The sequence below is a fragment of the Mobula birostris genome, chromosome 14 (assembly GCF_030028105.1).
Source record: "Mobula birostris isolate sMobBir1 chromosome 14, sMobBir1.hap1, whole genome shotgun sequence".
Taxonomy (NCBI): domain Eukaryota; kingdom Metazoa; phylum Chordata; class Chondrichthyes; order Myliobatiformes; family Myliobatidae; genus Mobula; species Mobula birostris.
The window spans coordinates 49,675,135-49,691,837 of NC_092383.1; the positions used below are offsets into that span (position 1 = coordinate 49,675,135).

The 16,703-nt window shown below is 42.7% G+C and overlaps 1 protein-coding gene across 1 annotated transcript in view; it reads left to right on the top strand.

The window, feature by feature from the left end:
- ipo9 (importin 9) overlaps positions 1-16,703 on the top strand; it is a 169,329-nt gene that overhangs the window by 88,281 nt on the left and 64,345 nt on the right. Inside the window, exons 14-17 of the mRNA XM_072278524.1 lie at positions 2,125-2,284; positions 3,829-4,055; positions 11,538-11,686; positions 11,774-11,902. Coding sequence (XP_072134625.1) covers positions 2,125-2,284; positions 3,829-4,055; positions 11,538-11,686; positions 11,774-11,902 — 665 coding nt within the window. The remainder of the gene's footprint in view (positions 1-2,124; positions 2,285-3,828; positions 4,056-11,537; positions 11,687-11,773; positions 11,903-16,703) is intronic.

The window sequence follows — 16,703 nt, forward strand, 5'->3', positions numbered from 1 at the left end:
TAAACAATACAGTGGATTGTTCTAACTAAGTGAGCATCTTCATATTTTGTACTCACTGTGGATATGGCCCAGTCTATCATGGTTTAAGCCCTTCCCACCATGGAGCATTGCCACAGGAAAGCAGCATCCATCATCCCAACATCTATAGACTCATCTCATGTTCTCAATACTTTTTGCTTGCTTATTATTGTTGTTGTTATTCTTTCTTTTTTGTATTTGCAGTTTGTTGTTTTTTGCGCATTGGTTGTCTGACTTGGGTATATTTTTTCATTGATTCTATTGTATTTATTGAGTATGCCCACAAGAAAATGAATCTGTGTTATATATGGTGATATATATGTATTTTGATAATAAATTTACTTCAAATTTTGAACTTCATGATTCTAAGGGGAGAGTGAGCGGGTGTGGGAGGAAATGGCTTTGATGCCTGGCTTGTACTACCTTAGCAATGAGAGTGCTCAGTAGAAGAGCATAGAGCAAGCTTTTCTCTGCTAATGCAAGGATTGACCTTATCCTTGGAGTCCATGGTGTCATGGTACAGGTTGAGTACCCCTTATCTAAAATGCTTGGGGCCAGAAATATTTCACGTTTCAGATTTTGGAATATATAATGAGCTAACTTGGGATCACCATATTTTCCAACTCTAAATTTATGTATTGCTGATAAACAGTAAATCTTACACTTGTTCATCTGAAATACGTACACAACAGTAAAATTATTCCGCACCATTGATATAATGAAAATGTAATGTGTACAGGGTAACGTTGAACAATGACAGCCTTTCAGTCTCCACCTACGATGCCATGTTTTGATATAAAAAGTTACAGCACACTGTATTCACTTCTTAATTTTTATTTTAAGTTTAATGTAAGGTGTAAAAATAATCAGCGTTGTAGACTTTTTCTAACAAACTGCAATGAATTTCTCTGCTGCTTCATGCTCAGCAGATGCTTTATCTTTGAAATTTTTTAAATCTTTAAATATTTAAATCTGTGCCTTTTCTTAGACTTATGCAACCTGCAGCTGAATATTCACAACTACTTTCAATTTTTGGTTTGTTGTGATAGATTTTTGCTTTTTTCATGATCAGCAGACCATTAAGTGGCATATGTTCACTCCAGCTCTGATGAGTGTATTCTTTCAGTACACGACTGAGATCCTCATTTTTCACTTATGCAGCTTTTTCTTATTTTTAATTAACTCCTGTTCGTTACGTATATGAGGTCACTTTTTAGAGCTGTATGTGGTGCATAAAGACCTGCGCATTGCCTGGAAACCTTCCCAGTACCTTGTGGAATTTTCTATTTCTGATGTCATGTAAGCACTCAGAAAAAAATTCGGATTTTGGATTTTCGAATAAGGAGTACTCAACTTTATATGGAATAACCCAGAGAGGTTTGTAGGAAGGACAATATATTTAACAATTACGCTCAGTGGCACGTTATTGGATGCAGATGTGTGCTTAATAAATAGCCCAACCACTTGAAGGTTCGACATGTTATACTTTCAGAGATGCTTTTCTGCACACTAATGTTGTAATGTGTTTTATTTAGTTACTTTCGCATTCCTGTCAGTTTGAGCAGTTAGGCTATTTTCCTCAGATCTCTCATTAACAAGGCATTTGCACCCACAGAACTGCCACTCACTGGATTTTTTGTTTTGTTTTTCTTTATCGTTCTCCGTAAACTATAAAGACTGTTGTGTATGACAACCCTAGGAGATCAGCAGTTTCTGAGATACTTAAATCAACAATCTCTCTACTGTCAAAGTCACCTAGATTACATTTCTTCCCCATTCTGATCTTTGGTCTGATCAACAACTGAAGCTCTTGACCGTGACTGCGTGCTTTTGTGCAATGAGAATGAGTAGGTGTTTGCATTAACATACAGGAGTACCTAATAAACTGTCCACTGAGTGTTCACTGTCTTGGGTGAGTCTAAATGAAACTATACTGGCTTGACTGGTTGTATGAGAATTATTTCAGGTACTCAGTAGTCTTGTAGGAATTATTCTACTCCATTGCAGCATGGATAGTAATCAGGGTGGTGATGAAAGACGAACAAATAACCTCTTCGTCTCTCCCCTCATTCCCCTCTGTTTCCTTCCCTCCCTTCTCGCCCTCAGTATCTCCATTCCTGCTTGGCCGTGCACTCTGGGCTGCCAGCCGATTCACCACAGTAATGACTCCTGAACTGATCCAGCAGTTTCTGCAAGCAACTGTGAGTGGTCTGCACGAGACCCAGCCACCATCAGTGCGAATCTCAGCTGTTCGAGCCATCTGGGGGTAATTTGCAACCCTGACAGTTTACGTCAGCAATAAATTTATTTTATCTTTTTTCTTTTTAACGGATCAGCAACATCGCTGGCTGCATGGTTGGTTTAATTTTGCAAACATTCCAGGTCCCAGTAGACTGGAAGACAATAAATATAATATTACATAAGCAATGCATACCAAATGTTGGAGGAGCTCAGGTTAGGCAGCAGGTGTGGAGGGGAAGAAAAGAATGGTGAATTAAAGAATAGTTAGCCTGACCGCCGTTGGCAAGATAAAAACTAATGCTGGAACAGATCAGATGAACTAGATGTGACATGCCCATCAGATTTGTTAGCTGTCAAGTGCCAGTTAACATGGAGCAAAAAACAAAAATTCCTGAATTTTTTGTTGTGTTTTCTTTATTTTGTATGTTGGTAAACATACCTGAGTGATCAGGTTCCCTGTGCTTGGTGGAATTATATTTCCTCTAGTGGGGAAGTCAAGGACCAGGGGACACAATCTCAGAATGGAATGAGTCCCTTTAGAACAGAAATAGCAGTTAACTGGTGAATCTGGAATTAATTGTGATGGATACCTGTAGAAGCCAAGTCATTGGGTGTATTTAAGGTGGAGGTCAATTGGTTCTTGATTAGTAAGGGCACCAAAGATTATGAGGAGAATGGGGTTGAGAGGGATGATATTTAGTCATGGAATGACAGAACAGAGTAGATGGGCCATATGGATTGATTCTGCTGCTGTGTCTTCTGGTGAACATAGCCTATTGTTTATTTTCTGAACTTCAGAAGAATGAGTGGGTATCTTATAGAAACATTTTAGGCTATAAAAGGGATAGATGAGGTAGATCCAGAAAAGTTGTTTCCACTGATGGGTGAGAGGAGAACTAGGGGACATTGCCTCAGGATGTGGGGGAGTAGATTTAGGATGGAGATGAGGAGGAACTACTTTTCTCAATGGTGAATCTGTGAAACCCAGGGAAGCAGTAGAGGCTACCTCATTAAATTTATTTAAGAGTCCAAATCAGGCTTAATATCACTGGCATATGTCATGAAATTTGTTTTGTGGCAGCAGTACATTGCAGTAGATAATATCTAAAAAAAAGAAATAGTGCGAAAAAAGAGGGTTAAAAATACTGAGGGCAGTGTTTATGGGTTCATTGTCAATTCAGAAGGGGAGGGGAAGAATGTTGTTCCTGAAAGTTTGAGTGTGTCTTCAAGCTCATGTACTATGACCTTGATGATAGCATGAGAAGAGGCCATGTCCTGTGAGATGGGTCCAAAATGATAGATGCTGCCTTTTTGAGGCATCGTCTTTTGAAGGTGTTCTTGGTGCTAGGGAGGCTATTGCCCTTGAAGCTGCTGGCTGAGTTTACAAATTTCTGCAGCTTTTTCCAATCTGGCACAGTAGCCCCTCCACACTATTTGCATAGCAGGGGAATTAAGGGTGATGGAGAAATGGCAGGGAGTCCATGGCCAGATGACTTACTCTGGCTCCTAGTTATTAAATTCTTATGTTAATCAAATGAGTCTAATGTACCCTCTTCCCTTTTCCCACAGGTACTGTGACCAGTTGAAAATTTCTGATTGTACCCGTGTGTTACAACCATTCTTGCATAGCATCCTGGATGGCCTCATTCAACTTGCTACTCAGTTCAGTTCTGAGGTGCTCACCCTTGTCATGGAGACCTTGTGTGTTGTCTGTACTGTGGACCCCGCCTTCACTATCAGTGTGGAAAATAAAGTGTGCCCCCTTACCATCGCCATCTTCCTCAAGTACAGTAATGGTACGTAAGACAGAGGCAGGCATTATCCCATGGAGCAGAATCAGATATCACTGGCAGGTTGTGAAATTTGTTGTTTTGCAGCAGCAGTACATTGCATAAATTACAATATGATGTATGTATTAAAAATTAAGTTGTGAAAAAAGAGGGGAAAAACTGAGGTGGCGTTCATGGGTTCATAGTCCATTCAGGCATCTGATAGCAGAGGAGGGGATGCTGTTCCTGAATCGTTGAGTGTATGTCTTCAGGCTGCTGTACCTTTTCCTTGATCGTAGCGATGAGAAGAGGGCACGTCCTGGGTGACGAGGGTTCTTTTTGAGGGTGTCTTGGATGTTGGCCGTCATTGGACAATGGATTGGAATTTTAGACTTCCAACATAGGGAATTCAGATCTGAGTTCTGTAACAATAGTGAGACTTTGATAACATGAACACCATTAAGATGCAGTTTAAAGACAAAGTTGAGTAGGAAGACCCATTTATTTAGAGGTACTGCACAGTAACAGGTCCTTCCTGCCCAACAATTAACCTACTAACCCGTACGTCTTTAGAATGTGGGAGGAAATCCAGGGAGAACATACAGACTGCCTTTGGACAGTGGTGGGAATTATACTGTGGCCATTGGCACTGTGAAGCAATATGCTCACTGCTGCGCTACCGTCCCACACCTGCTGTATTATTGAACCCCTTAAAATCTGGTGGGGGGTAGGGTGGTTAACATTTCTGTGAATTCTTCTACATTGTGTAGGAAAGACATTGATTTCACAAAATGCATATCTAGTGCTTGGTGGGGTGGGTGAACCTGTGTGGCTGCAGTGATTTGCATGAACCTTAACTGCTGATCCTGCAATCAAATGGTTAATGTATGAGGAGTGTTTGATGGTTCTGGGTCTGTTCCCACTGGAGTAATTGAATCTGATCATAATTCGACAGTTATCAAAGTAACTGTTGTCACTGACACTAAAATAACTGGGCCCACAACAGCATGGGCTCTTGTCACCTGCACTGTTCTGTCTGAACAGAAAACAGCTATTTTTATGCAGAATTGGCTTATCAGTTATGGATGTTGATTATTGTAAATTGTGTATGTTGGAATCCTTATTTGCAAGATCAATCACCATTCACAACAGAAGTGTTAAAAATAAGTCAAAACTTCCAGTGGACAGCCAGTGGTATTTTGAAGTTATTAAAGACAATAGAGACTTTGTTCTTGGGTATGTTTCACAAGCTTCTGTTATCTTGGCTTTCTCCAGCACCCCTTTTGTGCAATAGGATGCTATGTTTTAGGAAGACCTTCTGGAAAAGTCTCACTAAGAGGCCTCACTCATTTGGCTTGAGTACACACTGCCACAGTCTATCTCATCTAGTAAGCAGAGGCCGTCTCACTTCAAAGGTCTCACTTGACTGTAACTGCCCCTGGCAGTCTTTACCTTAGTGCAACTTCCACGCAGTGGATTGGGTCCTCCAAGATGAAAAATTTAAATCTGAGTTATATAACAGTAGCATGACTTCAATAACATGAAGTTCGTTAAAACTGAGTTTAAAGACAAAGGTGAAATAGGAGGAGCTGTATCATTGAACCCCCTTAAAAACTTGTTGGGAGATGGTAAGTTTTTCTGTGAATTTGTCTGAATGCTGCAGCCATTGAACTCTTGGTCTCCTTGCATGCCCTCATCGAATGGGGGAGTGGTGCCAGACGTATACAGCTTTCTTCTCAGCTCTGACCTCAGGAATTGGCCCACTGAAAAGCCAGTGTTCTTTCTGATGTGTTGTTCTTGCCATAAGGTCCAGTAGGGGATTTAACTGAGGCTTTATAATGCATTGGTCAGACCACACTTGGAGTATTGTGAGCAGCTTTGAGCCCCTAATCCAAGAAAGGATGTGTTAGAATTGGAGGGGACCTAGAGGAAGTTCAAAGAATGATTCCAGGGATGAAAGGGTTGATGTTCGAGTAGTGTTTGATGGCTCTGGGCCTTTACTCTCTGGAGTTTAGGAAAATGAGGGGGGATCTCATTGAAACCTATTGAATATTGAAAGGCCTAGATAGAGTAGATACGGAGAGGGTGTTTCCTATTGTGGGTGTGTCTAGGACCAATGGGCACAGTCTCAGAATACGAGGGCATCCCCTTTTGAACAGAGATGAAGAATTTATTTAGCCAGAAGGGTGGTGAATCTGGAATTCATTGCTACTGATGGGTTTGGGTGCCAAGTTATTGGGTGTAATTACAAGGTCATCTAGATGCCACATGAGCGTTGGGCTTGTGAGAAAGGTGACCAAATAAAGGCAAGAGGGCCTATCCTGTTCCAAATTTACTATAGTATAAGAACAAAAAAAGACTACAGAACAATAAAAAAGATGGTGCCAGCAAACAACAACTCCTTGGTCGACATTTTCCAGGTAGCCAATTTCTTCAATTATTTCAGTTTCTCTTCATCTACTGCTAGCTCTTTTTGTCTTGATTGTGTTTTGGAAACTTTTAGAGCTGTGATGTGCAGTTTGGAATTTGATGGAATGATCTACTGCTCTCCTGTCTTTGGAGAGGTTGGACAGCACGAGCTGCCTCATGGTGAAGACCAGTTACAGGGTCATGAATGACTCCATTTTGAAGCGTTGAGTAAGATTGAAGCATCAAGGTGAATGCAGAGGAGGTCAACGGTCACTTTCCATAGAGGCCATGGGGTTGATGGCGGTTGGTAACTGGTCATTTAGACTCAGCTTGGTGGTCACTCTTCACGAAAGAACTGAGTTCCTGCGGCTACTCTCATCGATGTTTTGAAATTCTTGAGATTTGTGTGATTATTGGACTGTAGTTTATATTGGTCTCCTTAAGTTTTCGGTGCTTTCTTTCTTGTTGCCAATTGGTGGATGGGCAAGATGTTACTTTTGGGCAAGGGAGGAGTTAGGGATTTGGGAGTCTGATGATCTTAGTGTTTTTCTGTGGACGATCTGTTAGTTTTTGTGTGTGAGAGTGTTCAGGGGTTTGATGTTACTAGGGATAGGGTTCCCCTGGTCCTCACCTACCACCCCACCAGCCTCCGGGTCCAACATATTCTCCGTAACTTCCGCCACCTCCAACGGGATCCCACCACTAAGCACATCTTTCCCTCCCCCCCTCTGTCTGCATTCCGCAGGGATTGCTCCCTACACAACTCCCTTGTCCATTCGTCCCCCCCCATCCCTCCTCACTGATCTCCCTCCTGGCACTTATCCGTGTAAGCGGAACAAGTGCTACACATGCCCTTACACTTCCTCCCTTACCACCATTCAGGGCCCCAAACAGTCCTTCCAGGTGAGGCAACACTTCACCTGTGAGTCGACTGGGGTGATATACTGCGTCCGGTGCTCCCGATGTGGCCTTTTATATATTGGCGAGACCCGACGCAGACTGGGAGACCGCTTTGCTGAACATCTACGCTCTGTCCGCCAGAGAAAGCAGGATCTCCCAGTGGCCACACATTTTAATTCCACATCCCATTTCCATTCTGACATGTCCATCCACGGCCTCCTCTACTGTAAAGATGAAGCCACACTCAGGTTGGAGGAACAACACCTTATATTCCGTCTGGGTAGCCTCCAACCTGATGGCATGAACATCGACTTCTCTAACTTCCGCTAAGGCCCCACCTCCCCCTCGTACCCCATCTGTTACTCATTTTTATGCACACATTCTTTCTCTCACTCTCCTTTTTCTCCCTCTGTCCCTCTGAATATACCTCTTGCCCATCCTCTGGGTCCCCCCCCCCGCTCCTTGTCTTTCTTCCCGGACCTCCTGTCCCATGATCCTCTCGTATCCCCTTTTGCCTATCACCTGTCCAGCTCTTGGCTCTATCCCTCCCCCTCCTGTCTTCTCCTATCATTTTGGATCTCCCCCTCCCCCTCCAGCTTTCAAATCCCTTACTCACTCTTCCTTCAGTTAGTCCTGACGAAGGGTCTCGGCCTGAAATGTCGACTGCACCTCTTCCTACAGATGCTGCCTGGCCTGCTGCGTTCACCAGCAACTTTGATGTGTGTTGCTTGAATTTCCAACATCTGCAGAATTCCTGTTGTTGATGTTATTGTTGCTCTTTTTTTGCGAGGGAGGGGGTTAGAGTTTGATGTTATTGTTTTTTTGCGAAGGGCTTTGTTGTTTTCCATGTGGGCGATCTGTTGGTGGTTTTTTTTGCTAAGATGGTGTGGGGGCTCTGGGCTTGCGAGTTTTGTTTCTTTTACTTTTTCGAGCGAGGGGTTGATGCCTTATCTTTCAACAATGCCCATGGTTTTTCTGTATTTCATGGTTATCTGGAGAAAATGCATACTTTGACAATAAAATGAACCTTTGAGGATGGTGAATATTTAAAATGCAGTTTTGACTTAGAAGATCAAGGGTCTTCCGTTAAATTCACAATGTAAAAATTCTGATTCCACAGCTTGCTTGGCATGTCCACTGTTGAATCAGAATCAGGTTGAGTATCACTGATAGGTCGTGAAATTTCTTTTGCAGTAGCACTACAGTACAATACATAACCTACAAAATTACAATAAGAAATATGTTCAGGGTTTTAATGCCCTGGTTAAGATTTCTATTGCTGTGCTGTAGGTTTTTCATTTCAGCAGTTTTTTGGAAAAACAGTGTGTCTGATAAAATGTTTTGGTTTTGGCTAAAGATAAGAAGCCCTGCTGTTCAACTTAGGAATGTTGCGTCAGCCAGTCAGGATGGTGGGATCTGGAGAAGTTCTAGAGAGCATGGGTTGGAGAGAGTTTTGTAATGGACAGCAGTCTGGTTTGGGTCTTTTGGCGGGAGCTGTGGAGCAAAACAGAAGGGAAGATGTTGCAAAATGCCATTGGAAGGAGAGTCCCCGTTGCATGAAGTTTCTTCTGCAGATGAATGGCTCCAAGGAAGAATGGCCAATGCTCCTGAGAGAGCCAGTTTGTTTGAGATGGACTTCAAGAGAAGTTCAAGGAGTGGCGAATGCTTCACTCAGACCATGGGTTCAGCACCACGAGTAACGGTAATACCCAGCTTTGGAAGAGACGAGCACCAGCGGTCGTACACATTTTGCCTGGTCTAACTGTAATAGGCCCTTTTTATTTTTTTCTTCTTTGTTTCTTTTAATAACTGATAGAGCTGAAATTAGTAAATATGCTTTCTTTATTATTTTATGCCGTGTACAATCTGTTACTTCTTTCTGAACGATAATTGTGTATGGGCAGTATTTACACGGCATTCAAATCGAGGTTTCTTTAATATGAACATCATGACGTTCCTGTTTGGTTGGACCCTAAATCATACCAACCCTAGACATACATTGTTTATGAAAAGTGGCCTTTTCATTGCTGAGTCACGTGGCTGTTAGCAGAGGTAATAAGTTTGCATATGATCCTGGTGAAAGGATTATATGTATTAAAAATTTAAATAAGTAGTGGAAAGAGAGAGCAGAAATAATAAGGTATGTTCGTCAGTTGGTTCATTGTCCCTTCAGAAATCTGATGGCAGAGGAAGAAACTGTTCCTAAAATGTTGAATGTGTGTCTTCAGGCCCCTGTACCACCTCACCGATGATAGTAATGAGAAGAGGGCATGTGCTGGGAGATAAGGATCCTCAGTGATGGATGTCAGCTTTTTGAGACATTGCCTTTTGAAGGTGTTCTCGATGCCAGGGAGGCTAATACTCATGATGGAGCCAGCTGAGTTTGCAACTTTCTGCAGCTTTTTCTGCTCCTTTGCAGTGCCTCCTTCAGACTAGACAGCGATACAACCAGTCAGAATGCTCTCCATAGTACAACTGCAGAAATTTGCTGGGGTCTTTGTGACTGTTGTTCAGGAATCATTTTAATTAGTACCAAGATGAGTGATAAAAATAAAATGCACTAGAAAGGTGGAGTGTGAAACCAAGTTAACGTTTGCCTAGTCGATGCCAGCGATATTCCACTGCTCTACAGATTCTTTCATCAGTAAATTCAGTGAAGTAAGGCGCCATGGTAATGGAGCGGTTAATGTGACACTGTTACAGCTCGGGGCATCGGTAAGAAGTTTGTATGTCCTACCTATGAGCTTGTAGGTTTCCTCCAGGTGTTGCTGTTTACTCCCACAATCCAAAGACGTACTGGTTTGAAGGTTAATTGCTCATTGTAAACTGTCCTGTGATTAGGCTAGGGTTAAATACAATGCCTATTAAAAAGTATTCATCACCCCCACTGGAAGCTTTCTTGTTTTATAACATTGAATCTCACTGGATTTAATTTGGCTTTTCTGATGCTGATCAACAGAAAAGACCCTTTTGTGTCAAAGTGAAAACAAATCTTTACAAAGTAATTTCAATTAACTACAAATATGAATCACAAAAGAATTGATTGCATAAGTATTCACCCCTTTCAAGACAGTATTTAGTAGATGCGCCTTTGGCAGCAATTACTGCCTTGAGTCTGTGTGGATAGATCTCTATCAACTTGGTACATCTGGACACTGCAATTTTTCCCCATTCTTTACAAAACTGCTCAAGCTGTGTCAGATTGCATGGGAACCGTGAGTGAACAGTTCTTTTCAAGTCCAGCTACAAATTCTAAATTAGATTGAGGTCTGGAATCTGATTTGGCCACTCCAGGACATTAATTTTTGTTTTTAAGCCATACCTGGCTTTATGCTTGGGGTCATTGTTTTGCTGGAAAACAAATCTTTTCCTAAGTGACAGCTCTCTTGCAGACTGCATCAGGATTTCCCTGTGTTTTGCTGCATTCATTTTACCCTCTACCTTCACAAGCTTCTAGGGCCTGCTGCATCCCCATAGCATGATGCCAAACTTAATGTTCAGTCTGATGGCCAAAAAGCTCAATTTTGGTTTCATCATATGACAGAACCTTCTTCCAGCTGACTTAAGAGACTCCCACATGCCTTCTGGTAAACTGTGGCCGAGATTTCATGTGAGTTTTTTCAATAGTTGTTTTCTCTTTGCCACTCTCCCATCAAGCTGCGAATGGTGAAGCACCCGGATTGATTGTATGTGCAGGCTCTCCCACCTCAGTCTTCCTGGTGTATTTTTTGCCAGTATACTGGTATAGCAGTTGGTCCTTCCAGATACAGGTGTACTTTTACTGCAATCAATTGAAACACATTGACTGCACAGTGATGATTTGATGTATCATATTAAGGGGGGTGAATACTTGAGCAATCATTTATTTTTTGTTTTATATTTGTAATTAATTTACATCACTTTGTAGAGATCTGTTTTCACTTTGACATGAAAAAGTCTTTCCTGTTAATCAGTATCAGAAAAGCCAAATTAAATCCACTGTAATTCAATGTTGTAAAACAATAAAACATGAAAACTTCTAGGGGGGGTGGGGTGAATGCTTGTTATAGAAACTGTAGGTGTGTTACTGGGCAGTGCAGCTCGTGATGCCAGAAGGGACTGTTCTGTGCTGTATCAATAAATAAATACATTTAATACACATTTATTTGTAAGGTGTCTACGAGTAGTTTTACTAACAGTTCGTTTAATCTGAATCTCCAGATCCAGTTGTGGCATCTCTGGCACAAGATATTTTCAAGGAACTTGCACAGATTGAGGGTTGCCAGGGTCCCATGCAGATGAGGTTAATTCCAACTCTTGTCAGCATCATGCACGCTCCGTCTGATAAATTGCCCTCTGGGCTCTGTGCAGTGAGTATTCCCCACAGATATATCATTGCATTGATTGAGCTCTCCTTGGAACGAAACTTATTGACACCATTTTGTAACCACTTGCAGACTGCCATTGATATCCTGACGACTGTTGTGAGGAACACCAAGCAGCCGCTATCGGAGGCTCTCATCTGCCAGGCTTTCCCCGTTGTGGCTCAGTGTACGCTACACACAGATGATTACGCCACCATGCAGGTAGACACAGTTTGAAATTAATTTTGGGGTCTGCAGTTAGCTGAACAGTGGTAAGGAGATTGGAGCACAGGGATTGGGAAGGGTAAAGAAATTAGAAACTTGAGACTGCATATGTAGAATGACATCGTGAGGTTAGTTTGGAATGAATGCCTTGCCTTTCACCACCCCGACCCAAAATTTTCATTATTTGTATTTATCTTATTTAGAGATATAGTGCAGAATGTGCAATTCCAGCCCACCGAGCTGAACCACCAATATAACCATAGCCCTATTCACAGGACAAATTACAATGACCAATTAACCTACTGATATGTCTTTGGGCTGTGGGAGGAAACTCGAGCGCACACAGGAAGAATGTACAAACTTTCTTACACAGAACGCCGGAACTGAACTCCGAACTCCAACACCCTCAGCTGTATTAGCGCTGCGCTAACCACTACACTACCGTGGTGCTCTTGCAATTTAACTTTCCTTGTTTGTATTTTTATACAAGCACTTATGTACCTGCAGTGGCTCTGAACTTTTAAGCAATTGTGGTACAGATGAAGCTTCTCAGGTTTTCTGCAGCAAGTGTCACGCCACTTGAATCTGGCTATTTTATAGGCTAATTGTTATCACTGGAATTTTATTTATCTGTAGTCCAGGTATGAGACAACTGCAACTTCTTTCTCTTTGCAATAGAGTCGTGAAAAGAGTGCAGAAACAAGTCTTTTGGCCCGTCCAGTCTGTGAAGAACCGTTTCAACTGCCTAGACACATCAACCTGCACGCAGATCCAAACCTCTTCAATGTTGACATTGAAATAACATCATCCACTTGTGCTGCCAGCATGTTCCGTGTTCTCATCACCCTCTGAGTGAAGAAGTTTACCATCATGTTTCCCTTAAATATTTCACCTTTCACCCTTAACCCATGACCTCTAGTTGTAGAGGGAATTCTTGTAAATTTTCTCTGTACTCTTTCAATCTTAATCCTGTACTCAGTATTTAATCTATGAAGGCCAACATGCCAAAAACTTCCTTAATGGCTCTATGTACTGAATAAGGAGACTTTCCTGAACACATTTGACAAACTATCCCATCAATTTCTTCTACAGTATGGGAGTCCCAGTCAGTTCGTGGAAAGTTAAAATCACTTGCTGTAACAACCTTATATTACCTGCAACAGTCTGCGATCACTACAGATTTATTCCTCTAAATCCCTTGTACTATTGGGTGGTCTGTAATGTAACCCCAGTAACGTGGTCATGCCTTTCTTATTCCTCAGTTCCACCCATAAAGCCTCACTAGACGAGTTCTCCAGTCTATCCTGACTAAGCACTGCTGTAACATTTCCCCTGACTAGTAATGGAACCCCGGAATATTGAACTGCCAGTTCAGTCCCTCCTGCATCCAAGTCTCACTAAAGGCAACATTACCTACATGGACTAAGATCTCTGGCAGTTCACCCTCCCACTTAAGAATGCTGAGGACTCAATCCGAGATGTCCTGGACCCTGGCACCTGAGAGGCAACATACCATCCGGGACTCTCATTCTCTTCCACAGAATCATCTTTCTGTTCCTGTAACTAATGAATCCCCTATCACCACATCTCGCCTCTTCTCTCCCACTTCTCTTCTGAATCACAGAATCAGGTTCAATGCCAGGGACCTGACTGCTGTGACTTCCCTCTGCTAGGTCATTCCCCACCCCCCCCAACAATATTCAAAGTGATACACCTGTGATGAAGGAGATGACTACTAACCCCTTTCCCCTTCCTGTCACCCAGTTTCCTGCATCCTGCACCCTAGGTGTAACTAACTCTCTATATGTCCTACCTATCACACATGCAGCCTCCTGAATAATCTGGAGTTTATCCAGTTCCAGTTCCAGCTCCAACTCCTTAATGTGGAGTGTTAGAAGCTGCAGCTGGGTGCTCCTCATAGGAGCAGTCATCTGGGACACTGGCGGTCTCCCTGCCTTCCCACATTCAGCAAGAGGAGCATTCCACTAGACTGCCTGGCATCTCTATGGTTCAAACTGAGCAACTGTAAAGAAGAGGGGGAAAATAAAACTCTACCTATAATTTTTTTTTGCCCTCTCTGACAGAAGCCTTGAAGAGCTAAAGCTTCAAATAACCACTCTAACTCTGTCATTCCAACAATAGCCGCTCCACTTGCCCCTGCCTTACTTTAATTTTGTTCTTGCTAATCAGTCCATCAATCAATCAATCAGAATTGATTGGCTGATGCACAAAGCTCCAAATTTGCCATGAGTTGCTGCCTTTTCTACTAGATCTGCGAACCTGAGTAAACTATGACTTCGCACAAAAGGCTGGAGGAACTCAGCAGGCCGGGCAACATCTATAGAAAAGAGTATTGTCAACGTTTCAGGCCGAGACCCTTCATCGGGACTGAAGCATAAAAAAACTGAGGAGTCATGGTTGGAAGATGGAGGAGGGAAGGAAGAAACACAAGGTGATAGTGAAACCAGGAGGGAAGAAGTAAAGAGTTGAGAAATTGATTGGTGAAAAATCCCTCCAGCATTTTGTGTGTGTTGCTTGGATTTCCAGCATCTCCATATTTTCTTTTGCTTGTGATTGAACTATGTTTTCTCAGGCTTCCAGTCTCTCCAATTGGCTGCTGCTCACAGCTGCTGCGAGTCACTGCTTTTTCTATGTACTGATTAAGGAAACTTTCCAGAACATATTTGACAAACTCTACCCCATCTAGTTCTTTACAGTATGGGAAACCCAGTCAATATGTGGAAGTTAAAATCACCTGCTATCACAATGTTGTGTTTCTTGCAACAGTCTGCAATCTCTACAAATTTGTTCCTCTGAATCCCACAAACTGTTGGGTGGTCTATAATATAGCCCCATTGACCTGAATATACAATTCTTAATCTTCAGTTCCACCAATAAAGCCTCACTAGATGAGTTTTCCAGTCTGTCCTGACTAAGCACTGCCTTAACAATAGGTACTCCTGTTTGAGTACTGTTGGGGGGACAGCTTACCCGGGAGAAGCGACAGTGGCCGTGCCTCCGGCACAGAGTCTGGCCCTGTAGCTCAGAAGGGTAGGGCAAGGAAGAGAGGGCAGTTGTGATAGGGGACTCGATAGTAAGGGGGTCAGATAGGCGATTCTGTGGACGCAGTCCAGAGACCCGGATGGTAGTTTGCTTCCCTGGTGCCAGGGTCCGGGATATTTCTGATCGTGTTCAAGATATCCTGAAGTGGGAGGGTGAGGAGCCAGAGGTCGTGGTACATATAGGTACCAATGACACAGGTAGGAAAAGGGATGAGGTCCTGAAAGGAGAATATAGGGAGCTAGGAAGGGAGTTGAGAAAAAGGACCGCAAAGGTAGTAATCTCGGGATTACTGCCTGTGCCACGCGACAGTGAGAGTAGGAATGCGATGAGGTGGAGAATAAATGCGTGGCTGAGGGATTGGAACAGGGGGCAGGGATTCAAGTTTTTGGATCATTGGGACCACTTCTGGCGCAGGCGTGACCTGTACAAAAAGGACGGGTTACACTTGAATCCTAGGGGGACCAATATCCTGGCAGGGAGATTAGCGAGGGCTACTGAGGTGACTTTAAACTAGAATGGTTGGGGGGTGGGAATCAAATTAAAGAGGCTAGGTGAGAGGAGGTTAGTTCACAACAGGGGAATGGGAACGAGTGCAGAGAGACAGAGGGGTGTAAAGTGAGGGTGGAAGCAAAAAGTACTAAGGAGAAAAGTAAAAGTGGCAGGCCGACAAATCCAGGGTAAGCATTAAAAAGGGCCGCTTTTCAACATAATTGTATAAGGGCTAAGAGTTGTAAAAGAGCGCCTGAAGGCTTTGTGTGTCAATGCAAGGAGCATTCGTAACAAGGTGGATGAATTGAAAGTGCAGATTGTTATTAATGATTATGATATAGTTGGGATCACAGAGACATGGCTCCAGGGTGACCAACGATGGGAGCTCAACGTTCAGGGATATTCAATATTCAGGAGGGATAGACATGAAAGAAAAGGAGGTGGGGTGGCGTTGCTGGTTAAAGATGAGATTAACGCAATAGAAAGGAAGGACATAAGCCGGGAAGATGTGGAATCAATATGGGTAGAGCTGCGTAACACTAAGGGGCAGAAAACGCTGGTGGGAGTTGTGTACAGGCCACCTAACAGTAGTAGTGAGGTCAGAGATGGTATTAAACAGGAAATTAGAAATGTGTGCAATAAAGGAACAGCAGTTATAATGGGTGACTTCAATCTACATGTAGATTGGGTGAACTAAATTGGTAAAGGTGCTGAGGAAGAGGATTTCTTGGAATGTATGCGGGATGGTTTTTTGAACCAACATGTCGAGGAACCAACTAGAGAGCAGGCTATTCTGGACTGGGTTTTGAGCAATGAGGAAGGGTTAATTAGCAATCCTGTCGTGAGAGGCCCCTTGGGTAAAAGTGACCATAATATGGTGGAATTCTTCATTAAGATGGAGAGTGACATAGTTAATTCAGAAACAAAGGTTCTGAACTTAAAGAGGGGTAACTTTGAAGGTATGAGACATGAATTAGCTAAGATAGACTGGCAAATGACACTTAAAGGATTGACGGTGGATATGCAATGGCAAGCATTTAAAGATTGCATGGATGAACTACAACAATTGTTCATCCCAGTTTGGCAAAAGAATAAATCAAGGAAGGTCGTGCACCCGTGGCTGACAAGAGAAATTAGGGATAGTATCAATTCCAAAGAAGAAGCATACAAATTAGCCAGAAAAAGTGGCTCACCTGAGGACTGGGAGAAATTCAGAGTTCAGCAGAGGAGAACAAAGGGCTTAATT